The sequence below is a fragment of the Phyllostomus hastatus genome, unplaced genomic scaffold (assembly GCF_019186645.2).
Source record: "Phyllostomus hastatus isolate PE091 unplaced genomic scaffold, TTU_PhHast_1.1 phas_contig_495, whole genome shotgun sequence".
In the NCBI taxonomy this organism is placed as follows: Eukaryota; Metazoa; Chordata; class Mammalia; order Chiroptera; family Phyllostomidae; genus Phyllostomus; species Phyllostomus hastatus.
The window spans coordinates 6,348,805-6,374,512 of NW_025333895.1; the positions used below are offsets into that span (position 1 = coordinate 6,348,805).

Genomic DNA, 25,708 nt, shown 5'->3' on the forward strand with positions numbered 1-25,708 from the left:
GCGCGGGCACCAGCATGCTAATCGGCTCCACGGGGTCCCAGGCTGAGCATCCCGCCTTTCCCTGACATTTGTAAAGTTCATGTTTCCCACTGGAGCCACGGCGGGGGGGAGGGGCGCGCCCACTTGTAGGTTATCCCCATCTTGGGCTTGCCGGCTCCTTCCCTGCCCTTGGCCTTCACCCGCTGAAGAGCTGGCGTCCCGGACAGGCGTCCCGGACAGGCGCCCCCAGGAACCCGAGACCGGCTGACGGATTTTTCCCTCCCTGCCACTGGCTTTCACGCAGTCACCCAGAACCTCGCTTCTTCACTCCTCCTGGACCCCCTCAGGTATCCCCTGCCTGGGCGGGTGTCGGGACAGAGCAGGCAGCCACAGGGTTCTTGTCCTCTGGGGCTGACCGTCTAGTGGGGTAGAGGGACATGGGACACTAATAACAAGCCGCAGAAGTGCCGTGAGGTCGGGGGCGGGGCATCAGGGAGGGCTTCCTGAGGAAGGGGCGTTATCCTGAGCCCCCCCCTCCAGGAGGAGCAGGGGTCAGCCTGGTGAGGAGGACATTTCAGGCAGGCACAGGGACCGGCAGGAGCAAAGGTCCTGGGGTGGGAGGGGGCCTGGGTGTCGGCAGGTCTGGAGGAGGCTGGCCGGTGAGGCAGCAGTTCTGGGGTCTTCGAGTTAAGGCCCAAGAAGCTGCTATTACCCAAGGGCCGTGGGCCCCCCCCAAAGGGTTGTGCCAGACCCCAGGGACAGACGGGGCTCTCACTCAGGCCTGGGGGCCCCCGCATGGTCCCAGAAGTGCCCTTGGCACTCAGATGAGGAATCCCCAGGGCAGCTGGGGCACACTGGTCACTTTCCTGAGCCTCCCTCCCCCTTGCTGGGCTCTGCTACTGACTCATGGCCGCTGTCCCTCTGTCCTCAGCAGAAAGAGCTCGGAAACGAAATTACTGTTCAAGGCCGGCTTCCCTGCAGCGGGTCCGCTGGGAGGGAACCAGCGTCCGCGTCCAGCCGGTCACTCTGCCAGGGGCCTCTGTGGCCTGCCTCGCTGCTCTGGGCCCTGTGGGTGCTGTGTCTGCATTCCCTCATCCCCGAGGAAGGGGGCGCAGCACCGCAGTCAATGAGGCCACCCGGGGCCCCGCCCTCAGGTGGGAGCTCAGTCTGGCGGGGGAGACAGGCCACAGACAGACACGCAGGCACAAACACGAGGAGTCAGGTGTGGCGAAGGTCGGGGCGGGCGGAGGGGCATGACGCTGGGAGCCGGGGAAGGTCAGGAGGGGGGTCCAGGGCAGGCTGTCCATGCGGGGACCCTGGGGCAGCGAGGGGATTCCGAGTCTGTGGGAACAGTGCTCCAGGCATAAGGAACAGCACGTGCAAAGGCCCTGAGGTGAGACCACGCCGGCTGTGGTGTGTGCGAAGGAGGTCAGTGTGGCTGGGTCGAGGGGGCCCAGGGGCAAGGCGGAGGGCGTGGTCAGAGAAATGGGGAGGGGTGGTCAGGTAGCCCCTCCCACTGGGGGGGAGAGGGCCCAGGACTGGGGGGGCATTCCTTCCCTGTCCCTCCTTCCACTCTCCTTTCTGCATGCATTCATTCATTCATCCATTCATTCATCATCATCCATGCACTCCCTCGCTTATTTATTGTTCATTCATCTACCACCCGCTTGTCATTCATTCATCATCCTTTATTCATTCACTAGGCGTTCTGTGAGCCCCCAGTCTACCGCCTGCCCAGGGGACGAGTCAGACCCCTCTCTGCCCACCTTTCAGAGGCTCGTAGTCCGGGGTGGGGGGCAGCTGGGATGTTTGTTCGACCCACGGGGCAGCTTCCACGGCCCCGGTGTCCCTGGCTGGGCCCGTCTGTGGGCAGCATGTCTGTGTGGACCTGGCCATGGGCATTTTCTTGGATGGTGCCAGGCCCGAGGGTTGCTGCCCTGGACGCCGGGTGTTCAGAGGAAGTGGGGGCTGGACCCCTCCCTGGCCATTACCAGTTCATGACCTGGGCCCCCACGTGCAGGGCCAGTCTCGCCATCACCCTCATTCTCTGCCCTGTGGCCAGCCTGGGGCCTGCCACATAGACTCAGTCGCTGTCTGCCAGTGAGTGAGGGAAGGATGGACAGCCAGGGCTACCTCCTTTGCAGCCCCGCCTCTGACCCCTGCACCTCCCAAACCGGGGCGTTCTTTATCTACCTGGGCGCCTCGATTCGCAGGCCACCCGGGCTGACTCGTCCTGGGCGCAGCCCAGCAGCGAGGCTGGGACAGTTGCCGGACTGAGCCGTGGCGTGGCTCCAAGCCAGCCTTGTCCCTCACCTGTCTGAACGTGTTAACTCCAGGACAGACGCTCTGTGGGGGCGACAGCCCAGGAGCCCCCTGTCGTCTCCCATCAGTGTGTGCCCTTCCTTTGAGCCGCCGGGCCTCCCATGCCGTCTTGCAGGCCCCTCCCCGAGCTGCCGCCTTCTCTGAGAAGCCCCCTCTGATTGCCTGAAGTCATCTATTTCCTTTGCGGCTCTTGCCATGACCTGTCACGGCCTGATTCGTCCCGTCTGTCTCCTGGGCCACCGTCTGTCTCCCTTGGTCTCTGGGCAGCCCCGTGAGGGTGCGGAGTACCCACTGCCTGCGCTGTGCCCCGCCCCCACCCCCGTGCCAGCACAGGGCAGGCCCGAGCGGGTGCACCCCACAGGGAGGGGGCGAGAGTGAGGCGGAAAAAAGCGCCTCAGGTCCAGGCATAGCGGGATTTGAATCCAGGCTCTGCTGCTAACTAGCAGGGTGGTCTTGGGCAAGAGCCTGCCTCTGGCCAGGCCTCAGTTTCCCTGTCCTCACTTACCTGTGCAGGTGGTCGATCAGCCCAGGCCTGGCCCCCAGGAAGCTGCTGTGATGGCCACGTTGTCCCCACTCAGAGGTTCAGGATGGCACCCCCACGGGGCGCTCACCAGGCACGCGGCTGGGCTTGGGCCTAGCAGCAGGGGCTGGGGACCACGTGCAGCCAGTCACTGCATTCCCTTTCCCTCTGTTGGTTGGCCTCAGGAGACCCCTGCTCTGACGTTCTGCTCTGCCTGCCCGTCTCCGAGCAGGTGGGGTCTCCCCACTTGACAGAAGGGAAGACTGAGACCTGGGCACCCACACTCACAGAGCCCTGGAGCCAGACAGAGCATCGTGAGACACCACGGAGGCCGCTGCGCTTGCCGTCCAGATGGGGAAATCGAGGGTCCCAGAGGGGCAGGTGCCCCAGGGAGTCCGGGCGCCCTAGGCCGAGGCTCCTTCCCAGGCCTCCAGGGCACGGCCCCAAGGCCCAGGGTGGGGGTTTCTTCCCCCTTGCGCTGCCGCCCCCAACCCGGGCCTCCGAGGAGCTGTCAGGAGGGATCAGCAGGGCCCCGGCCCCATCTCCCCAGATTTAATTAGCAAGCCTTTCATCTCTGGCTTGAAAAAATCCACTGTCTTCTGTCTCCTTAATTAACGTTCACTAAGCAAATCAGAACAGGGTTTTTCTCCCTGCTTTCTTCTCCTGGAAGGTTTTAACCCTTGGTAGGTGGACTGCAGGGAGCGGAGTGTGCCACCCTTGCTCCCGAGCTGGGGGCTGCGCCTCCTCAGGGAACTCCCAGTCCCTGGTGCAGGCTTGTTCCCCTATCAGCCACACACAGACACCGGCCCCTCCTCCCACACCGCCTCCAGGCAGGTCCCCTGGATTCCACCCCAATCATCTTCCTGAAGGAAACTGATAGGGGCCCTGCTGCTCCAGAGCCTGCCACCATGAGGACAATGGGCTAGGACAACAGGCAGGTTGTGGGGTTGGGCTTCAAAGCTACAGGGACACTGAGGCCGTGTGGCCCATGGCTTCGGTGCCCCTTCCAGGGTGTGGGCTGCAGGTCCTGTGTGTGCAGTGGGGTCACGGTGGGCCCTGCTGGGAGGTCGCACACAGAGCCTTCCACTGATGGAGAGCTGGCGGCAGGCACCCTATTGCCCCGTGTCCCCAATGGTGACTCGCAGCTCTCCTGGCTCAGTCCTGCAGCCACAGAGGTGTTTACTGCCCTCTGTCATGCAGATTGGGGGGGGTATCCTGGGACTTAGTGGACCCTGGCCCCTCCCTGACACCCTTCCTGGGAGGAGCGGACCGCAGGGATGAGAGAGACCCGGTCATGTACGGCTGTGGATGTGTCCTGTCTGGGCCTCAGTTTCCCCATTTGTACAGCCAGGGCCCTGGACCCGATGACTCTCCTGGGCTCAAGTGCATGGGCTGTGCAGGGATGGCCATGGGGTTCCTGTGCTGTGGGGGGCGGGGTTGGGGGGTGGGGGGGTGCCGGCAGAAGGGCAGGTGCGAAGTGGGGCTGATGTCGCCACCTGGTGGCAGATCCTGGGAGAACATGTACATGGACGGGCAGCGCTGGGAGGAGAAGGTGGAAATGCGGCAGGCTCAGGGAAACCTGGCAGGAGACCCCCAGCAGATCCTGACTAAGGTGGCCAGCAGAGGCAGGACAGTCCCCTGGGGGGCTTCTGCCAGGAGCCGGGCAAGGTCTGGAGCGCCCCACTGGCGCCTCTTGAAGGGGCCATCATCTGAGCCCAGCCCCTATTGCATCAGCCACGTGGTCCCCACCGGTTCCCCGAACAATCCCTGAGCTATGCACAGTGCGGGCCCTGAGGACGCCGGGTGAGGCACACGGGGTCCCTGCCCCACCGTGAACTCACGCCCCTCAGCTCCTGCAGATGCCCTGTAGGACGAAGCCCTGGCTCATCACCACGGTGCCCAGCGCCCCACGTCACCTGGCCCCTGCACCCCGCTCCAGCAGCGCCCCCAGGGCCCGCTCCCCACCCGGAGCTGCAAACACTCGTCGGACTCACCCTGCCTGTCCCCACCTCGGGGCCTTTGCGTGTGCTGTGCCCCCCCCCCCACACTGGTGACAACCTTTCCCCACTCCTCCCTGGTGGCTCTGTGTACTCGTCACCTCTTCCGGGAAGCACCTGCCAACCCCAGGCAGAGCCAGCCACCCCACCTTCCCTGCACCCCTCTCTCCCTGCACCCCAGCACTTCCGTGTACCACCTTCTGCTACACCCTACCGGCCTGCTCACGGAGTCTGTGCTGAATTTTATCTGGTGTTTTCTCTAGCACCTCTTCAGAAGCACACGTGACTTCTCTCCTCCGATTTACTAACTTGAATGAAGGGAGAGTAAAATGAGGTGTCTCCTGGGGAGGGCGCAGCCAAGGCCTCTCGGTGGCATCTGTGATGAGACCAGGGACCTGCTGTCACAAATATCAGGTTGGAGTCTCTCTGCTTTGAGGGCAGAGAGGGACTGGCAGCAGATGCGCTTCTCAGAGTTAAAGGAGCCGTGGCCACGTGAGGAGCCATCCCAGGCACTGCTAGAAAGGGGTGTGTGGGGAAAGACCCTATCGTGCCCTGGAATTTCAGGACTAAAAAGGGACAGGTGAGCAGGGTCCCTTTGAGGAGCAGCCATTGAAACCTCACAATGGCGGGAATGAAGTTGTGTCGGGACCAACCCGGTTTTACAGACAGGTACCCTGAGGATCCAAGGCTACGGGCCCCAGCAGAGCCAGGGTAAGGCCGCTCGGGCAGCTCCAAAGCCGGGCACTCCCAGGCGCGGCCGCCAGGTGGGGTCAGCGCCAAGGGCCGGCGCGGTTGGGCGGTGGGGGTCTGCCGTCGGTCCCTCCCGCCGTCCCTCCCAACCCGGTCTTGGGTCCCGCCCGCCGGGGAAGGCGGGCCCTGGCGCCCTGTGGCGCCGTCCGCGCCCACCAGAGCCAAGTTGAGCTGAAGAGTCTGGAGCGCACAGCCTGGAGCTCCGGGCGTCGGTGCCCTTGACCATGGCGGCGTCCGCGCTCCTGCTGGTCCTGGCGCTCGCGATGCCGCGGCCGGCCGGTGCGGGCATGAGCGCGTGTTACGACGGCGCGGGGCGCGCGCAGCGCTGTCTGCCGGTGTTTGAGAACGCAGCGTTTGGCCGGCTCGCCGAGGCCTCGCACACGTGCGGCCACCCACCCGAGGACTTCTGCCCGCACGTGGGCGCGCTGGGGGGCGTCGGGGCGCAGTGCCAGCGCTGCGACGCCACGGACCCCCTGCGCCACCACAATGCCTCCTACCTCACCGACTTCCACAGCGAGGACGACAGCACCTGGTGGCAGAGCCCGTCCATGGCCTTCGGCGTGCAGTACCCCACCTCGGTCAACATCACTCTGCGCCTGGGTAAGCCGGGGTAGGGGGCGCGCTCCAGGCAACGCCAACATCTCCTCCTCTGTCCCCACCCACTGTGTGCGCGCCTTGGGTGGGCTGTGGAGCCCAGGTATAGGGGCGCAGGAATGGAACCTGTGTCCGCAGGAGCGGAAAGGTTAGACGGATGGCTGCGCCCTCGGCCTGGAGGGGCGGGAAGCTTCGTGGAGCCCTTAAGGGAGCAGTGGATCTGGGTGCAAAGACCATGCCCTGTGGTGGCCGTTGTAGGGAAGGAGGGGAGGTGACCTCCCAGGGGATGAACCCGTCTGCCCGCCCTCTAAGGCAGGAACCTAACTAAGCTTGGGTCCCCTTCGGGCCTCGGCGCATCCCGAGGCCGTGTGCGGTCCCTGCGTGTGGTCTTCGGGCCGGAGCCTGCTTCACGCGGCTGTTGGGAGCCGGTCGCAGAGCATGTTTTTTCTGCTCTGCCTGTGTCCCTCCGCCCGATGCCCCCCCACGGCGCAGGGGGCCGGGATCCCTGGGAACCAGAGTCCAGAGTCTGGAGGGACCCAGCCCTTGGCTCCCGGGTCCTCCCGTACTGTGGGACCGGGAGTGCCCTCCCCGCTCTGAGTCCAACCCGGCCCAGGTGCCCCCGGAGCCGGCAGAGGTGCCGGCACCGAGCTGAGCTCCGCCCTGCGCAGCCTCCGCAGGCTCTCCAGGGCGGGGGTGTTTCAGCCGGTCCCCGCTCTGTTATCTCTGGGTCCTAAAGCTCCCTAAACTTCGAAAACTCAAAGTGTTTTATAACTTATTTTGGCTGCTAAATGCGACCTGGAGCTATTTATAGACCTTGTTTAGCCTACTTAGAGTGAATATTGATACATTTGGCTGCTGCAACCTCATCTGAGTGTATAGCCCGTGGCCCCAGGCCCCGCCGCGGTGTGAACACGGCGTGAGTCTTGGGTCATCTCTCTAAACTCTGAAAAGTGTGGAAATGCAGAGCACGTCTGGAGCCAGGCGGTGTGGGGAAAGGGGTTATGGGGCTGCACCCCCATTTCCCCGATGAGAACACTGAGGCTCAGAGAGGTTAAGAGTTTCGCCCAGCGGCACACAGCTGCTAAACGGCAGTCTGGACACGAACATCTGGGTGCAGTGTGTCCAAAGTCAGAGCAAAAAGTCCCTGACGTGAGCTCTGTCACTGGAGGGGGCTCATCCCAGCCCTGGGGGCCAGTGCCTCGGGGAGGGTGGGGAAATGTTCAAGGGAGGTGGGGGGCCCTGGGGCCCCTCAGTGAGCCTTCCGGTGCTGGTTGCTGCCCCAAGAAGCTCAGGTCCCTGGGCCTTGTCACCTTCCCTTGGCCTGTCGGGACCTCGAGGTGGGACGTCTAGATGGGGCGTGGTCTCTACCCAGCAGGCGACAGGAAACCAGTGCGGGAGGAAGGCTGGGGGAGCTGGCTGGACCCGGCTGGCAGGACCCCAGGGCCCCAGGGGAAGGAATCTGGGACAGGGTGGGGGTTGTGGAGGAGACAGGCTGTTCCATGACAAAGGGGGCGGGTTTGGTTGATGTGTTACATGTGTCGTGGAATCCAGAGGCTGGCGGACGGCTGGGCCCAGGCACCAGCCAGGTGGGCGGGCGGGCAGTCCCCGTGTGCCGCGCGCTGGGTGCGTGCCCAGCCAGGTGCTTCCGCTGTGTGGCCTCCTTGAACTCTGCCCAGGCTGCTGACAGCACGGTGGGTGCCGTCCGTTCGTCACCAGGGAACCCGAGGCTGGGACCCCACACTGACACACGCTCACGCTCGAGCGCGGGCGTGCACACACTCGCACACACACGGGTGTACCCCACCCTGCACCCGTGTTCTTCCACTGTGTGTACAGCATCGGGCGCACAGGAGGGGTCCGCAACAGTTTGTACAGTGAACGAACGAACGGATGAATGAATGGCAATGCTACCTCCTCCGTCCTGTGCTTGTACACCCAGCCCAGGGCCTGGGAGACAGAACAGGGTGCAGGTCACAAAACGGGCACAGCCACTGGGGGTGGGGGCAGGGGGCAAAGGGCAACCCCTCTAATACGCTGGCGTCCTCTCTGTAAAGCAGGGATAAGAGAGGCCACCTCCCCGGGCTGGGGTGGGGGTTTGCTGGTTCCCTGAGCTGGGGCAGGGGTGGCGAAGGCGAGTGCTCACCAGAGCCGTGACGGTCCCTGTGCATGACCAACGTCACTCTGCTGAGAGCAGCCCTGGGCTGAGCTTCCCCGGGGGGGGTGTCCCCTCTGACGGGATTGAGAAATACTCGCCGAGTTGGCCCGTGTTTGGCTCCACTGGGCTTCGGTTTGCCCCACGCAGAGCCATGGATCGCGTGATGTCGGAGGAAGAAGAGGTCTGGGGTTGTCACCGTATTCCCAGCGGAGGGCCCGTGGTCAGGCGAAGTGGGCGGGGAGCCTCTGCGCCTGGTCCTCAAGCCACCTCCGCTGGCCCCGCCCCCTCTCGGCTGGCCCCGCCCCCTCTCCTTGACAACTCTGCTGGGGAAGGGGAGCGTGGGAGGCCGCTGGACCAGGGTCTCCTTGGGGGAGCGGGGTGAGGGGCAGTGGAGGGGGCGGCAGTCCCTCCGTTCCCTGGTGGAGGTCGCTGCTTTCCCAGCCCCCCGCGAGCTCACAGACATCTGTTCCAGATCCCATTTGCCAAGCCGAGCCTTCCCGTCTGGGATGAAAGGCAGCAGCGGGGTCTGGCGGCGCCCCACCCTGCCCTGAAGGCCAGGGAGGGGGGCTGGGGCCTGGTGGCGGGGGTGGAGCGTGGGGGGGGGTGGATGGCCGTCACGGGTAACAGGCATGAATCAGGGGGCTCTCGCCACGCAGGGACTGAAACCCCCGCTGAGTCGCAGGATGCGTTCTCTTATAGACAGGCAGACTGAGGCTCCGAGAACGAGACCCTTTGCCCCGGGTGACCTGGCCATACTTGACAGACCACGGGACCCTCCCCTGACTGCGCTGCTCCGGGGAATGATACCCATGGCGGGCAGATGCTGGTGAGGCCGGTCCAGGCTTTGCATTAGGCTGGGGAGCGGAGCGGTCTCTTTGTCCACTTTCTTGGGTTCCTGAGAATCTCCCAGAGTGACAGACAGACTGTCCAGTTCCTGTTTTCCCAGCGGATGAGTTCTGGGGCCCCCGAGAGCAGGGGGAGTTGCAGGAAGAAGGGGGTGGGCTCCTGCCTGCCCTCCAGCCCAGCCCCCACTGCAGGATCGCGGGCTCGGTGGTCCAGGCCTGCAGAGGTCGGGCTGGGCCCAGGACCGAGGAGACTGGGGACACACTTAGGGCACAGGGACCTGGCTGAGATCTGAAGGGTGGCAGGAGGGGCCATGAGAATGAAGGGCATTTCAGGTTGGGGGACAGCGACCTCCTGGTGTGGGGAGCCAGGGGGTTGTGCCCCGCATCCTGAGACCCGCACAGCCCAGGCGGTTAGAGAGGACCGGAGGAGGAGGCGAGGGCACCCGGCCTGGGCCGTGGCGGACAGCGGGAGGGCCTTGCTGGCCCCTGAGGAGCCCAGAGCCGGCTGGGCCTCCAGAGCTTCGGCTCCACCGTGTTCTCGCCACGACTTCCCGCTGAGCGCGGCCCTGTTTGCGTTGGCTGCGGCCAGCGCCGGGGGCCAAGTCCTCCTTCCTGCTCCCTAGGGGTTCCGGCTGGAATGCTGGGCCCCCGGCAGGTCCGGGGGTCAAGGCAGCGATCCTGGTTAGCTTCCACCCACAGAAGCAGCCCCGTCTCGACCCTCCTGGGCCCCACCGCTGGCCCTGGCCGCCTCCACCCTCCTGGGCTTCCCAGGACTGACCCCGGAGTGGCAGGAGGGGCAAGTCCCAAAGTCCGGGAAGGATGCCCGCAGCCTCTGGTCGCCCCTTACCCACCTCCCACCCGGCTGCCGCCGGCTGCCCTTCGGCAGGGCTGTGGACGAGCCACGGCGGCCTTGCTTTTCCTCCTGGTCTTTGCCTGTGCGCTTACGTTTGACCTGTAGAGTCCTTCTTCCTGCCTTCTCCTGCCTAACCTGCATCTCGCTCACAAACAAAGCAGGGGAGTGCCTGCTGTGGGCCTGTCCCTGTGCTGAGCAAGGCCCAGTGACCCAGCTGCTGGCTGCACTGGCTGTGTCACTCAGCTTAGAGGCACCCTCCTCCAGGAAGCTCCCCAGGATTGGGCAGAGGTCCTGCCCAGGCCATCTCCCAGCCCCAGCCCCTCACCCGTCCCCGTCCCTGTCCTGGTCCCCATCTGGACTGTGCTGCATTGTGGTTCCAGTTCGTGTGTGTTGGTGTGTCGGCCATGCTCCGAGGAAATGCGTTTCCACCGGCATTGCCCGGCGCCCAGCACAGGCCCCCCATGCCGCGGGGCCCCATAAATGTTGGTCTGGCCAGTGAGCGGGGTCACAGCTCACATTCAGTTGTGTGCAGGCCACCTGCCTGGGGCTGTTCTAAATGCTGGCAGGCACTCACTCATTAAACCCTGTTGTTGTCAATGTGCTTTGTGCGAATGGGGAAACTGAGTCACTACTCTGGAGTCGCTTACCCAGTTAATGGGGTGGGGTAGGTATTTTGGCCAAGGCCACAGAGCCGGTCAGTGGTGGAGCTGGGTTACACACCCCAGCACTTCAGTTGTGTCTCAGTGCCGCCTGGACCTCAGAATCCTTCTTAACACAAAACCCTAGGCAGTAATCAACCTGCTGAAACCTGTTCACTCTCTCCAGTTAGACGATGGGCTGGACAGACTTGGTCCATGTTTGAACCTCAGACTCTTGGCCCAAAGATGAGACAACTGTGACGGGCCAGCCTGGCTCCAGCCCGGCTCTTACGGAGGCTGGCATCGCGGTCGTGGGGACTCCCCGGCACCCACCGGAATTGCCAGGAGCCGGGGTGGGAGAGGAGAACAGAGCTGAGGGCCCGGAGCGGCTCTCGCCGCCTGGTCCTAATACCCGCCACGGGCAGGGCAGCCTCACCCTGGCGCTCCGGCTCGGCTTCCCACCCTGCCCCCTCCGGCCCCACCCCTGGCCCGCTGCTCCCCAGATGGCTCCAATTAAGGGGCTTTGTTTTGTTTCCCTGTTCCCAAAATAAGCCTCTCCGTTCTGTTCCGAGCTCACCCTGGTCCGCCGAGCGGGATGTGGGCCAGCCCGGTTTTACGGCCGCCCCACTGTCATTCCCGATGGGCTGTACGTCCCAGCTGCTTGGAGAGGGCGTGGCTCAGAGCCCACGGCGCTGGCTCGGTGGCAGTGTCCCCGGGCAGCCCCTTCTCTCTGAGCCCCGAATGCAGGGGAGCCTGGTTCCAGGCGGCGACTTTGGGGCCAGCCGGGCCTGCAGTCGAGTGAGGGGCCTCGGCTGTCTTGTGTGGGACGCTGGGCAAGTCCCTCGTTCGTAAAACAAGCACGGTGACGGGACTGTTTGGGGATGTCTCGAGAAACTGTGCGTACAGCACTGAGCAAGGTGCCTGGCACATAGCGGGTGCTCAGTAAATGCTGGCTGTTGTGCAAGTACTATTTGGGGGTCAGGACCTGCAGACACACTGTGACCGTTTCAGCCGTGTTGTTGGCCTGCCTGTCTCAACGTGCTCACCGGAGTATAAACCCCTGGAAAATATACATCACGCTTGTCTTTCCTCACTCATTCAGCAGGCGTTTAGTGAGCACCTACTATGCGCCAGGCGCTGTGCTCCATGGGAGGGATTCACAGCCCTTGTCCCAGGGGGTCGGAGTCCAGTGGCAGAGATGGGCAGGTGTTTACGTACCAGGGTGAGGACGCCCAGGGTGGCTGGGGGAGCCCAGTGAGGCACCCAGGCCCACGGCTTAAGGGTGAGTAGCCATCAGCCCAGGAAAGTGGGAGAAGGATGTCCTGCCCAGGGATGGGGCTGGGGCATGTGGTTTGCCCGCTCCACCAGTGGGATGAGCAGGATGTGTGGGAGCCGGCCAGGTAAGGAGTAGAGGGAACAGCATTCCAGGCAGAGGGAACAGCATGCTGGGCAGCTGGGCGGTAAGAGCTGTGTGCCACCAAGAGGTGTAGCCACAGTTTATAGGTGGGGCCGGTGTTCTGGTGCAGCTCTCCTGCTGGGGCACCTCTGTCCCCCACACCACCCCGAAGCCTCGTCACCCAGCCGCTGGGGCTCACAAGGGTCGGGGCTGAAACTGCAAATTTAATTCTTGTTCCTGTGTAGAAGACCGGGGTGTGGGGGGCTTCCTTCCCCAGCCTTCAGGTTGCCTTAGACAGAAACCTTTTCATCACAAAGCGAGGATTAAGTTGCTTTCCTGGCTCTTCTAATTAACTCCGGTAACAAAAAGTTCCTGCCGAGTCTCTGTGATGTTCCAGCACTTTCTCTCACCTCCTGGCCCAGCAAGGAGGAGGAAAAGCAGCGCCCCACGTTCCTTGTTTGCATGGACTCCCTGTGACCGTCTTTTTCCCCATCGAGCGTCTCGCCGCCAGCCACCTTTTAAGTGGCTCCAAGCTCCCCTCCGGACACCGAGCGCGGTGTCTGGCTGTTCGGTGTTTACCCGGGAGTCTGGGGGACCGGGGCCCGCCTCCGCGGTGTCCTTCCGTGAGTGCACATCTGGGAGAAGTCCCCTCCCGGTCCCCAGGCTTGAAGCCTGCCGGGAACAGAAGCAGCCACCGGCTGGTCCCCGACACCGACTGTCAGCCACCCAGGATTCCTTTTGAGGGACTCGGAGTGACAGTGCCAAGCCGGGCTGCCTCAGGGCTTTGCAAAACAGCTTAAAAGAGAACATGGCAAGGCGGTTGCTTAAAAAAAAAATTTGTTAATGTGTTTTCTCCAGTTTTTAAATTGAAACAAGCCTCGTGAGAGAAAACTGGGGAAGTGCAGAACCATGAGACAGGGAAGGGGCGCTCTGCCCCGAGGGCGGGCGCCGTCTTCTGTTCGGGGACTTTGTTTTGTGCCTGTTCTTGAGAGATTTTTTTTTCTTCTTGAGAGAGCTTTAAATGTGATTCGATGGTTCTGAATGGTGGGTCTCGTGTCTCTTTCTCCATTCAGCATTTTGACTCAGCTTTGCCCCGTATGATAGACCAGTGGTCAGCTGTGTCGGTGGCTCCGCACACCCCTGAGTTTACCCCCTACTGTATACACAGCAGGGTCCGGCACAAATAACGCCCCTGTGCATTACCAAATCTTATGACAAAATCATAAGCGTGTGTCATTCTGTGACATAACACTATCCCACTCAAGCACACCATAGGACATTTTAGGTGAGATGTTCAAGTTAAAACAACACATTATTACGCTCCCATTATCACCCTCCCAACCACACTCACGCAGGCGTGACTGTTGCCGGATCCTGTGTGTGTTTGAACTCTTCATGGAGGTAAAACACGCAGACCGTGAAATTTGTCATCGTAACCATCTTAGGGGCACAGGCCAGTGCCATTCAGCACATCCACACTGTGGCGTCACTGTCACCGCCATCCGTCTCCAGAACCTTGTCATTTTCCCAAACTGAAACTCTGACCCCGTGACACGCTGACTCCCAGCCCCGCCCCCGGGCCCTGGCAATCGGCATTCTGCAGCCTGTCTCCGTGGGCTGGGCCCCCGTGGGGACCTCAGGCCCATGGGATCCCGCGGTATTTGACTCGTGGGGACGGGCGAATTCCACTCAGCGTAATGTCCTCAGGGCTCATTTACAATGTAGCGGGCGTCAGAATGTCCTTACATTTGAGGCTGAAGATAAACAGGCCACCTGGCTGGACCCCGTCCTGCGTGTCCATCACCCGTGGACGGACGCTTGGGTTCTGTCGCCCTTTGGTCGACGTGAACTGCGCGCTGCTGCGGACGGGGGTGAGCAGACGGGTCTTCGAGACCCCGCCTTCGGTCTTCTGGGGACGCCGCGAAGTGGAACTGCTGGATCGGGTGCTCATTCTATTGTAAACTTTTTGAGAAACTACCAGAGTTTTCCTTTGCAAGTGCACCATTTTACATTTCCTCTGCACTGTTCCAGTTTTTCCACATGCTCACCAACACTTGTTATTACCATTTAAAAAAGATTATAACCATCCTAATGGATGTGAAGTCCAATTTATAAAAATATATGTAACAGCTTTATGGAAATATAATTGATTCACTATGTAATTCACTCGAAGTGCTCAATTCAGTGGTTCTTAGTGTATTTGTAGGGTCGTATACCCATCACCACAGTCCATTTGAGAACATTCCATCACCCTGGCTGCTGTGGCTCAGTAGACTGAGCACTGGCCCACAGACTAAAAGGTCGCCAGTTCGAGGCCCAGTCAGAGTTTGGGGCCAGGTCCCCGGTTGGGGGGTGTGAGAGAGGCAACTGACTGATATTGCTCTCCCTCTTTCTCCCCCTCCTTTGCCCTCTCACTAAAAATAAATAAATAAGATCTTAAAAAACAAGAACATTTCATCACCCCCAAAAGAAGCCTTGTGCCCATGAGCAGTCACCGCCCAGCCCCCGCCCCCCCATTACTTGACAACAAATCCACTTTCTGTCTTTATGGATTTGCCTGTTCAGGACATTTAGTATCGGCGGAGTCATACAGAAAATGTAGTCCTTTGTGATTAGCTTCTTTCCTTTACCGTAACATTTTTGAGGTTCATCCGTGTGGTAGCATGGTATCAGTGCAGACGGTCCCCGACTTCCGATGGATTGACTCACCATTTGTCTGCTTGACGGCGGTGTGAAAGCGATACACGTTTCGTAGAAACCCCACTTGCATTTTGAGCATCGCCCTTGTGCCCGGGCCGGCGGTCTGCGGTGGGACACAGCCGAGGCTCCGCGGCGGCTGTGTTGCCGGCGGTTTTGGGTGCTGCGTTCGGTGGTTTGGCACAGCACCCTGTCCACCAAACGCCCGGCTGTGCCTCCTGCTCCTGGTGGGAAGACGGGAAGGCAACGACTCTTGAGATGAAACTCAAGGTCATGGTCGAGCTGGAGGCTAATGTGAGAGCTCTGGGTGTGTTCCGATCGGTTGGGCCGAGCTGCGGTGGCAGGTAGGTTAGGTGTAGTCAGTGCGTTTGCAATATTTTCAACTCACCATGAGTTTATCTGGACGTAACTTTGCCGTAATGGAGGTGCGTCTGTACCTCATTCTTTTTTATCGCCGAATGCTAGTCCATTGTGTGAGGCCCCGGGGGAGGAACGTGCAAGGCAGCAAGGAGCATGAGTGGCCCAGAGAAGCTGAAGGGCAGCGGACTGAGGGTTCGGCTGGGAGATGAGGCCGCGGGGTGGGCAGGTGAGCTTGGGTCGGAAGTGAAGTTAGACGGACATGTGAGGAGTGGAGGGTCCAGGGAGAACCGTGTTAGGGGTTGGGACTTGGAACAGGGCTCTCCCCAGACACCAGGGGTCTGAAGTCACTGAGAGGGACTGAGGCCAAAGTCACAGGTGGAAGGGTAAGCTTCGGTGGGATGTAGTGAAAGAAGTAACTTTCTAAGGGTAGAGCAGTCTTCTTCAGGATGCGGCAGCATCTTGTGGCCGTAGACACTTGAGCAAAGAGAGATGGCGCCCTGTGGGGGTGCTACAGGGCAGACTGCCACGCAGGGAGGCCGGCTGGCCCAGGTCAGGGATGGCAAATACCGGGAAGGCACGTCTACCTTGTTCTTCGCTTTACCCGGACAGGCATCACTAGTCGATGGCGGCACTCCCAGCACAGCACACCAGACAGCCTCTAACGATCCAAGATAGTTCGTGCAGCACAGCCGGCCTGCTGTCCCCGGGACCAGGGTTTGGACTGCCCCTTCCCGTCTGTGAAGTGAGTCTGTGTCCTCCCACTGCAGGGAAAGCCTACGAGATCACCTACGTGCGGCTGAAGTTCCACACCAGCCGCCCCGAGAGCTTCGCCATCTACAAGCGCGGCCGCGCGGGCGGCCCGTGGGAGCCCTACCAGTACTACAGCGCCTCCTGCTGGAAGACCTACGGCCGGCCCGAGGGCCACTACCTGCGCCCCGGCCAGGACGAGCGCGTGGCCTTCTGCACCTCGGAGTTCAGCGACATCTCCCCGCTGAGCGGGGGCAACGTGGCCTTCTCCACCCTGGAGGGCCGGCCCAGCGCCTACAACTTCGAGGAGAGCCCCCTGCTGCAGGTCAGACAGGGCGGGGTTGGGGGGCGGGGCTCGGGGTAGGGCATCGGGTCCAGGGACCACAGGAAAGTCTAAAGTGGCAGGACACAGGCGGACTCTATGGGATGCCGCGGTTTTCGGGTTTTAAACAGCATAAGTTTTTGTTGCGTCTAAACCTTTTGCGGACACCTGATGACGAAGTAAGTAGAAGGGGGACGACTCAGGCAGGCAGACCTGTTCCTTTCCTGGCCTCCCGTGTCAGCCCTGGGGTTCCCGCGAGCCACCTCATCAGACTCCTCCCTTATGGAGGTGGGGAAACTGAGACCTGGAGCGGGGATCGGGTTCTCCAGGGGCTCGCCTGCGGGGAGGGCCCAGGCCAGACCCCAGGTGTCCTGACTCCTGGCCGGTGCTCCTCCCAGAACCCCCCACCAAGGGCCTCACTCCCTCCCTGAACCCGCAGCGCCGCCGCCTGCCCCGTGTGTCTCCACGGGCTTTTCCGAGGATACTGCGGAGAATGCGAGCAGAACGTGCGTTTGGAATCAGAGTCCCGGGTTCTACGCTGACTCAGAACTTTAGGGAATGAGATGCAAATGCTCACACCGGTGGCCACTCGCCCCAGGGGTCTGTTAGAGCACTTAAAATGTGACTAGCACGACTGCCTTTAAAAGGTTTCCCTTCAACGAATTTCCATCGCAGTAGCCCACGCCGCCACGCTGGGCGGTCAGCCATCACGTGGCTGGCGCAGTGCTTGGCCCTGAGAGGCATGCACTCACGCTCTGAGGCTGCAAGCCACGGTAGCTCACTGTCCTCGTCCTCGAAGGTGAGGGCGCCGCAGGCCTGTGGCTGTGTCCGTTTACACAGGTCCCCTGGCCAGCCCGCCTGGCTCTGCTCAGCTATGGGGCCGTACTGGTATCGGCCCCCACGCATGTCCACCTCCCTGGGCGCTCATGACCTTTGACCCCGGGCACAGGGGCCTGGTTGATTGACGTTCCTAGGCGTTAACGGCCCTCTCGTCCGCTCCCCCACATCCAGACAGGCCTGTGGTCAGAAAAACGGCCACGTCTCCTTCCCTGGACAGGTCGCATTTCCTCCGCCCGTCTGGGACAGCAAGGGGGCGGGGCCAGAGTCCTGTTTGTTCCCAGAGGAGACACTGAGGTCGTGAGGGAAGTTGTGTCCTGCCTGGGCCACCCTGCAAGAGAAGATGGGGAGTCAGCCGGTTCAGGGGCCCCAAGACCACCCTCAGGTTCCAGAGTTGCTTGAGGCCCTCGCAGAACTCGGAGAAGCTGGCACCCTCAGGTGAGGATTTATTACAGTGAAAAGAAACAGACTGAAACCAGCAAAGGGTCCTGGGGACAGCGCTGATTTCTCCCAGCAACTGTGTGTGACAACCAAGTGTGACCGTTGCTGGCCAGGGAAGCTCACTGCACCCGGGCATCCGGGTCTTCACGGGGTTCCCCGCACAGACCCAGCCCACGGCCTGCACCACAGGCCTTCGTCACCAGCTGGTCCCCTGTGGCCCGAGGGCCCCATAGGTAACGGGTTAGCATAGACTACCTGGGGGGCCCAAGACCCGGGGTGAACAAAGACACTCTTAGCAAGCAGGACATCAGTCGTGATGGCTTAGAGGTGACCTCAGGAGCAGGCAGCAAAGGCCAGACCTCTCCTTGGGCAAGGCTCACCTTCACGGCTCAGAATCACAGCTCCGGACGCCCAGGCCCTGCTGGTCCCGTGGAGAAGGCTCACGTGTGATCGTCTTGATTCTGTCTGAAGTGACGGAGCCTCCTCCCGGGGCTCCAGGCCCGCAGATTAGGAAAGGTCAGCCGAGGTCGCCTGAGGACGAGCAGAACGTCCAGGCCTGCTCCGCCTGCGTCTGCACCCACGTCCCCCGGGGCAGAGGCCTAAGCTGGGGACCTTGGCGGCCGGTTCCCTGACCTGAGGTCTCGCATGTCCGGGACATTGTCCCTAACAGAGAAGCAACCGCAGAAACCCCCACCCCACCTCCCGCTGCTTCCGGGCAGAAACCGAGGTCAGAGAAGGACAAAGAAATTCAAGGCCACCCAGGCCTTCACTCCCGTCCCCCCCGGATGCACCCTGGTGACACTCTCTCTGAGAACAAGGAGCATTTGGGGGTGCGAGGTCACAAAGGATGTGTCCACTCAGCTACTGGGTCCTGGGTCCCACCGGCCGGGGCAGAATCGGGTGAGCGAGCTGAGCAGCCCTCCGCGGCTGCGTCCTGGGGGCCGGCTGAGCTGAGGCCCCGCCCCCGGCTCCTCCTCTGTACCGCAGTCTGGCCCAGAGCCCCGCCCCTGGCTCGCCCACTCCTAGTTGTAGTGGAGGCGATGCGAAGTTGCAAAAGCCTGTTTGCCTGTGTACATCGGGGCTCCAGTTTACCCCCAAATGGCCTTTAAGGCCTCAGGGAGGGAGGCTCCACACAAGTTGGGGTAAAGGAGCAAATCCCCCTGCTCTCTCACGGCCACTGTCCCAGTGTCTCAGGGAGGTTTGGACACGGTTCCTGTTGCCATTCCCGGACTGGGAGAACAGTCGTAGGCCCTGAAGCAGATGAGAAAACCCAGAGAAGGCCATGGGGGCTGGAGGCTGTGGGCAGGCCGGTGCCCTCTGGGCCCCCTGGTATGCTGAAGGCGCTAGGGTAGGTGCAGGAAGGCAGGCTGCCTAGTGGTTAAAGCTGGGACCCGAACCCCAGCTCTGCTGCGTGCCCGCTGTGCAGCCTGAAGCAGAGCACTCAGCCTCTCTGAGCCCCAGTCTCTTCCTCTGTAGAATGGGGTCGTGAGTCACCAGCCGGGGACCTGGCCCGGAGGGCGTCTGCCGTGGCCTGCTGGCAGGGTGTGGGCTCTTGACTTCGTGCCGCAGAGGTCTCCCAGCAGGAGCGCAGGCGATCTTGGGAGTGTGTTTGTTAAACTTGGGGACAGTGGAACAAGGAAGGGCTTAGGGTAGGAGCAACGGGAGGGAGTCCAGGCCGGGGCTGCTTGGGCTCTTTGGAAATGTCTTGGGGAGAGAAGTGAGCCACAGCGGGGCTGCTGTGTGCTCCCTGGGAAGTGAAGGTCACGGTGACAGAGGAGGGCCAAGGTGTGGCAGCTTTAGCTCCCTGGAGAGTCAGAGAGAAGGGGGCCCTTGGAGACAGGATCAGGGGTTGGCCCGGGGCGAGCTGCTGCTGCCCACACTCCCCCACTTGCAAGTCTCGTGGGGACCCTTAGAATTTAGGGGGAAGTGAAAGCTTTGTGCCCTAGAGCTGGCCCGCACCCCGAGTTTGTCTCCAGGGTTTTCTCTTGCTTCTGCAGCCGAGGCCCTTGGGGGAGGGGTCATCAGCTTCCCAGCTGTGTTTGTGATAGGCGGGTGCACCAAAGCAGCACGGAGGGGGTGGGGTCCTTCCGCAGGGGGCCCTACTGTTTGGCTTTTGTCTTGGGTCTGTCTGGTTCTCACTGGAATTCTGTTATTCGTTCCCCCGACTTCATCCGTCCTTGGGTTTGTGCTCCGTGTCCCTGACCGGGGAGATGTAAGCTGTGTGCTCTCTGGTCCGGGAGGAGAGGGGGGACCCATGTGTTCCCCAGTGTCCTTGGTCGGGGAGATAAGGTTTGCGACTCCCCAGCTGGATGTAAGTTGTTCAAACTCTTCGGCCGTGTTTAATTTCCTTGTCTGAGTTTCCCCATCCGTTCCGCTTGCCTGGGACTTTTCCTGGCTTCTTACCGTCCTCAGCAGCAGAACCTACTGGTCAGGGGACCGTGAGTGCCCGAGCCACGGCCACACAGTGTCCACCTCGGGGCCTTCCGTAAACTGGTTCCAGTTCTCTAGGTGGCGCTTGTTCTGGTGGAAGAAAAGACGCCGAGAGCCTTCAGCGCGTGCTCAGGGACCGGCAGCAACAGCCCCCCGCCACCCCCCGGCCGGGCCCCTGTTAGAAGGCGGAGCCTCGGGCCACCCCAGACCCCCCGGGTCAGAAGCAGGTTTTAACCAGGTCGCTGACCTCTGAGAAGTAATTGAGAGTGACGGGGACCGACAAACTCAGCTGAGGTCCCCACTGCGGTTTTCTGCTGCTGGACCGTTCCTCCCGGGCTGCCACACCCTGGGGCAGAGGCCCGGGGTGCCGGGCAGCGGGCTCGAGGGTCGAGGGTCGCTGAGCCCAGGGAGCGGCGGGGGCCCGCTGGGCTGCATCCTGCTGGGCCGGGAAGACCGACTTTTCCAGGAGCTCGTGTTCCGTGCTGACGGGCCCGATGGATGGCTGAACCGGGAGCTCCCGGGCTGAATTAAAGCGCTAATTGAAATGCAGCCGGAGCCACCTGATTGCAGCAAACAGCAGGCAGAGGAAAATGCCAGCCTTCGCGTGGGTTCGCTCCCACCTCCCCACCGACTCTTCCAGGGGAAGCTGCTCATTCAGCAGTGATCAGCGAGTGTTTGCTGTGCCTGCTGCCAGCGGGGCTGCAGCCAGTAAACGGGCCCCAAGTTCCTGCTGTTGTGGGGTGCCGCGTGTTCTGGGGAGACAGATGTCACCTGGGGCAGGTGGCTTGTCTGTGGGAGCCTGGTCTTCAGCACATGAGATGCCCACAGGCCGAGGTCCCACCGCACGCCAGGCCCAGCTGAGGGGGAGGAGGGCACTGGGACAGGCCGTCCTCCAGCCGGCCTCTAGAATGGGGGAGAAGCCAGGTGGCCTGCACAACGGGGTCACCACTCACCCAGCAGGTGCCAGACCCCCACACCTCACTGCTGACACCGGCCGTGCTCCAAACACCCTCGTGGGCTTGGGACTGTCCCTTGTCCCATCTCACAGGAGGGGCGCGGCTGCTCCAGGACACGGAGCGGCTTCCCCAAAGTGGCACAGCCAGTGAGTGGGCCGGGCCCCGGGCTGCCGTGACCCCCCGACGCACAGGCCCCTGATTTCTGCAGCGTGCTTGGTGTCTGTATGAGCCTGGCCCGCCCCTCCGTCCCCGGAGACCCCCGGGTTGGCCAGCTGTGCTGCCCAGCAGAGCGGGCCGGGGGCAGACACCCAGGGGCCTGCTGATGGCAGCCCTTCCCTTCCCCGCCCTCCACCCCGCTCGCCCCCCAGGAGTGGGTCACCAGCACCGAGCTGCTCATCTCCCTGGACCGGCTCAACACATTTGGGGACGACATCTTCAAGGACCCGAAGGTGCTGCAGTCCTACTACTACGCCGTGTCTGACTTCTCCGTGGGCGGCAGGTAGGTGGCGGGAGGCAGGGCGGCCGGCGGGGACCAGGCTCCCGAAGGTGGTGGCCGTGCGGGGGTCACCCCACGTGGTTAGAGGGCAAAGACGCCACTTCGGGTGTCCCAGGGGAGGGAGAGGGTGCGGGACCCTGGCCCCCTGGGCCCGGCACTCGAGGACTGTCCGGCTGCTGTGCGTCTCCCCTCCCAACTCCCGCTGTTTCTCCCGCACCCGCGGTCCCCACCACCATGGGCGGGGCACGCTGGACCTTTGCTGCTGCTGTTCCCTCTGCCTGGAAGCCCCGTCCCCCCTCCTCCCTCCCTCCCGTCCTTTTCCTGCCCTGAGTGGCGTCGCCACGGTGCACAGCAGTGCTCTGCCCTCCCAGCTCGCCCAGATCACAGCCGGGCTGGCGTCCCTCACGCTGTGCGTGTAAAGCTGGTTGATGGCGACCGCCAGCAGGCCCAGGACTGGAAGCCTTCAAGGTTTCGGTTTTTTTAAAAAAAATCAGCATTCCTGATTTTATAAGCAGTGCAGCCCATCAACCCCGCTCCCCCCCCAGACCTCCTGGTAAACTGGGGTGTAGTGGGGCTTCGTCGGGACCCAGACATTTTTTGGTGAGGTTGCGAGGCATCTGAGCCCTGGAAGAACAGCTCGGGCTGCTCCTGGGCCCCAGGCCAACGACGCGGAAGGGTCACCGTGCTCTGGGCGCCTCGCTCACGTGGGACTCGCTAGGCTGTGCCGCCGGGGCTCTGGTCCCGGCCGCAGTGGTCCCTGACGTCTGTCCGTCGGCACGTGCTGCGGTTTGTCCGTCCACGCATCTCCCCTCCCCGAGAGGCGGGGGCTGCTCACCTCGCAGGGCGGTGTCCCGCGTGGCCCCCGGTGGTGGGTGTGCGAGGCGGGGGCTGGAACGAGGGCAGCCGCAGGTGACGTCTTCAATGCCTGAGCTCGAAGGGCGTCTTCTTGGAAAGTCGAGAGGACGACAGATGTGTTCCCGCCCCCCGTCTCGTGGGTGGGGGTGGCAGGCAGCAATCGCATCGGTCTCCAGTCATCATGGCCACGTGCCCCAGAATGACGGGGACGGGAGGCCAGGGCAGGGCGTGCGCCGGGCAGGGAGACCGCTCCGCAGGCGGGGACCTGCCAGGGCTGTGAGGGTTGGGGGTGGGGAGCGATCCGGGCGGAGTGCCAGCGTGTGCGAGACCTGGGACCTGAGGGCCTGGGAGAAGGCAGGCCCTGGGGCTGGGGTGGGGAGGCGGCTGGAAGGTTGGGCCAAGGACACAGTCTGTTTATTTTTTATTTTTTAAATAGTTCTTTATGTATTCGTTAGAGAGAGGGGACAGGAGGGAGAAGGAGGACAGAAACACTGATGTGAGAGAGACAGTGATCACTGGCTTCTCGTACACGCCCCAACCGACGGGGAACCGAACCCCCAACCCAGGCATGTGCCCTGACTGGGAATCGAACCGGCGACCTTTGGCTTTGTGGGACAACGCCTGGCCCACTGAGCCACACTAGTCAGGGCAACGCAGTGTATTTTCGTCCCACGCACAGAGAGCAGCTGCTGAAGGTTCGGTCGGGTAGTGACAGGGCTGGGGTTTGGGGAACGCTCCAGCCCCTGCCGTCCGCGCGGGGGAGAGGAGGACAAACAGCCGAACTCGGGTGCAGCAGCTGAGGCGCAGCAGGGCCGGGAGAGGTGTGTGGGTCCGAAGCTGTTTAGGACGGGAAGTCAGTCCAGCGTGGGAATGATGGCCCGTGGGGTAGGGAGCAAGGGGCCCCGTGACGCAGGGACGCCCGGGCGGCGTTGGAGAGGCGGCGAAGTCTCGGAAGGGACGGGGGCCCAGACGCCCGCACTCGGCACGGCCGCGCCCTCCAGGGAAGGCTGGGGCTCGGAGTGACGGGGAGATGGGGGTGTCTGTGAGGGCCCCTCTGCCTGCTCCCCCTCCCCTGCCGCCCCCACACGTGACCCAGGTCAAACCGCCCGGGAGGAGGTTGTCCCCAAGGATTGCGGGTGGCAGTGAACTCCAGCCCCTTTGGCCTGGAGAGCAGGTGGGCCCCAGCCGCCGGAGCCGGACCACCCCCAGGCCGGCAGCTGGGTGGGGGCGGGTGGCCCAGTGGCGGCCCACATGAACCTCACTCCTGCCCTTGGGGTCACAGAGCTTCATGGAGGAGGGTGGTGTTTGCAACCACCTCTCGGGACACAGGTGGTCCCCAGCTCCAAGACTGCCTGGTGCCTGCCCTACCTCTGCCAGAGATGCCAGGGTGTTCCCTGCCTACCCCGGGCTCCCAGGCAGGCCTGGCCAGGAAGCAGCGCCCAGCCAGCTTCCCGAGCCCTGTGTCCCCAGAGCAGAGAAAGAAAGCATCATCGTGATCGCTGGCAGTGGTCATTGATTCTCCAGGACCCGCTGGGGGCGGAGCGTGAGACACGGCGCACCCGGGAAGCTGTGGCGTGGCTCTGGGGGGCTGCCCAGGAACACGGGTCTGCGCAGAGCAGCAGAGAACAGGGTTCGGAAGCCAGCTCTGCCTCTTAGCGCCCGTCCCTGAGCCTTTGTTTGCTCATCTGTGAAATGGGGATAATCATGTCCCTGCGGCCACGGCAGTGGGGTCCCAGCGAGATGTGAGTTAATGGCTGGGTCAGGGCAGGCCAGAGCAAGGCTGGGAGCTGGGAGCCAGGGCTGTCCTCAGAGTAACTTGGTTTGGCCCCTCGGGGTAGAGTGGGGGGTGATAATGGCCCCATGGGATCGGGCTCGGCGGACCGTGACCCCCAGAGCGCCTCTTTGCTCTGGCCTGATCCCGGCCGTCTCCTGGCCTGTGGGAGCTGGAGGGGTGGGATGGGGGCCAGCGCTGCCCTCCAGGGCACAGACTCCCTGGGCACTCAAGATGAGCTGGGGGTTGTCCTCCGTAAGGAGCAGCCTCTTTCTCACTAGACACAGTCTAAGGACAAGGGCATGGGGCACCCCTCAACCACTGTGAGCTGGCCCCCCCTCAGCCCGGGAGACAGAGGACTCCTTCCCAGGTCTCTCTCAGCCCCTGGGGGGGCTCCTCCTGGGCAGAAGCCTGTACAGGCAGCTTCGCAAACTTAGCCATTACTAACTGGTGGCCCTGGGCGACTCCTCTGTGCCTCAGTTTCTCCATCCATATAATGGGCTCGAGCTGGCTTGTGAGGTGCAACGGGGTCACACGTCCACAGAGCCCAGAACAGCCAAGCCCGGAGCCAGCACCCAGCACGGCCGGCTCCTTACTGTTGCCCCGGGCACATAGTAGGTGCTCAGTGAAGCTCCATAACTGAGCCATAACCTTGGGCGCGCCGGGACGCAGGGCTTCCTGGTGATGAGCCCCTCCCCTGCCGGCACCTTCCGTCCCGGACCCCCGTGCTCCGTGTCCTTTCCCAGGTGCAAGTGTCACGGCCACGCCAGCGAGTGCGGCCCCGACGCGGCGGGCCGGCTGGCCTGCCGCTGCCAGCACAACACCACGGGCGTGGACTGCGAGCGCTGCCTGCCCTTCTTCCAGGACCGCCCGTGGGCGCGGGGCACAGCCGAGGCCGCCAACGAGTGCCTGCGTGAGTGTCCCGTGGCTCTGGGGGCCGGGGTGCAGGCCAGGAAACAGGCTCCCCGGGAGCTGGCTGTGGGGGCTGCTCCAGGTGGGCCTGGTGGTGCTGGGGCTCAGAGCCACCACCCCCCCCCGCCCCCGTGCTGCTGCAGGGCTGAGGGGGCCGGAGGGGGGCAGGCGGTGGGCATGGCATCCTCCGTCCTTCCCCCTGAAGCAGCCCTCCCCCACCCCCAACCAAGTCCCTCACTATGGAGGTGTTTGAGGTGGGGGGCTGGGAAGGTCCCCAACTGTTCCTTTGTTGCAGCCGCTCCAACCGCAGTTGCTAATGAAAGCCAGGCCGCCCCAGGTCCTAGGGGGTGCTGGCCTGCCCATGACTGTCCCGCAGACCCCCGGCAGCCCTTTCATGTCTCAGCCCCCCGGGGTGTGGCTGTGACCACACGCTGGAGAGGACGGGGCCGCCATACCTTCTCCGGGGACGTGGGGCTGTGCACGGGGTGGGTGGGAGGACCCACCGCCTTCCCTCTGGCCTGGTGTCCCCGACTGCCCCAACACCCCCTGTCCCCAAGCCCCGCCCCGTCTCTCCAGAGGGTCAGCTGGTGTGCATCAGGCTCCCCGTGCGCGCGCAGCGGGTGTCGCCAGGCACCGGATCCCAGCTGCTCTGCTGCTGCCCCAGCAGGGGTGTCTCCGTGGCAGGCTTGGCCTCTCAGCCTCTGTCCTCTGGGGCTTGGGCCACTGGCAGCCTGTGGGCGGGGAGGGGACGGCTTGTTCCTCGGAACAGGGTGCCGTCTGCAGGAGCCGCCAAGGGCTGCCGTGACCCTAATGGGTTCCTGCCGCCCTTGCTGGC

General features: G+C 63.0%; 1 protein-coding gene across 1 annotated transcript in view; it reads left to right on the top strand.

Moving 5' to 3' along the window:
- The first annotated feature begins 5,792 nt into the window (after window positions 1–5,792).
- The window catches only part of LAMC3 (laminin subunit gamma 3), a 52,476-nt gene continuing 32,560 nt past the window's right edge, over window positions 5,793–25,708 (top strand). The window contains exons 1-4 of the mRNA XM_045846267.1: window positions 5,793–6,168; window positions 15,874–16,178; window positions 21,208–21,338; window positions 24,708–24,874. Coding sequence (XP_045702223.1) covers window positions 5,793–6,168; window positions 15,874–16,178; window positions 21,208–21,338; window positions 24,708–24,874 — 979 coding nt within the window. The remainder of the gene's footprint in view (window positions 6,169–15,873; window positions 16,179–21,207; window positions 21,339–24,707; window positions 24,875–25,708) is intronic.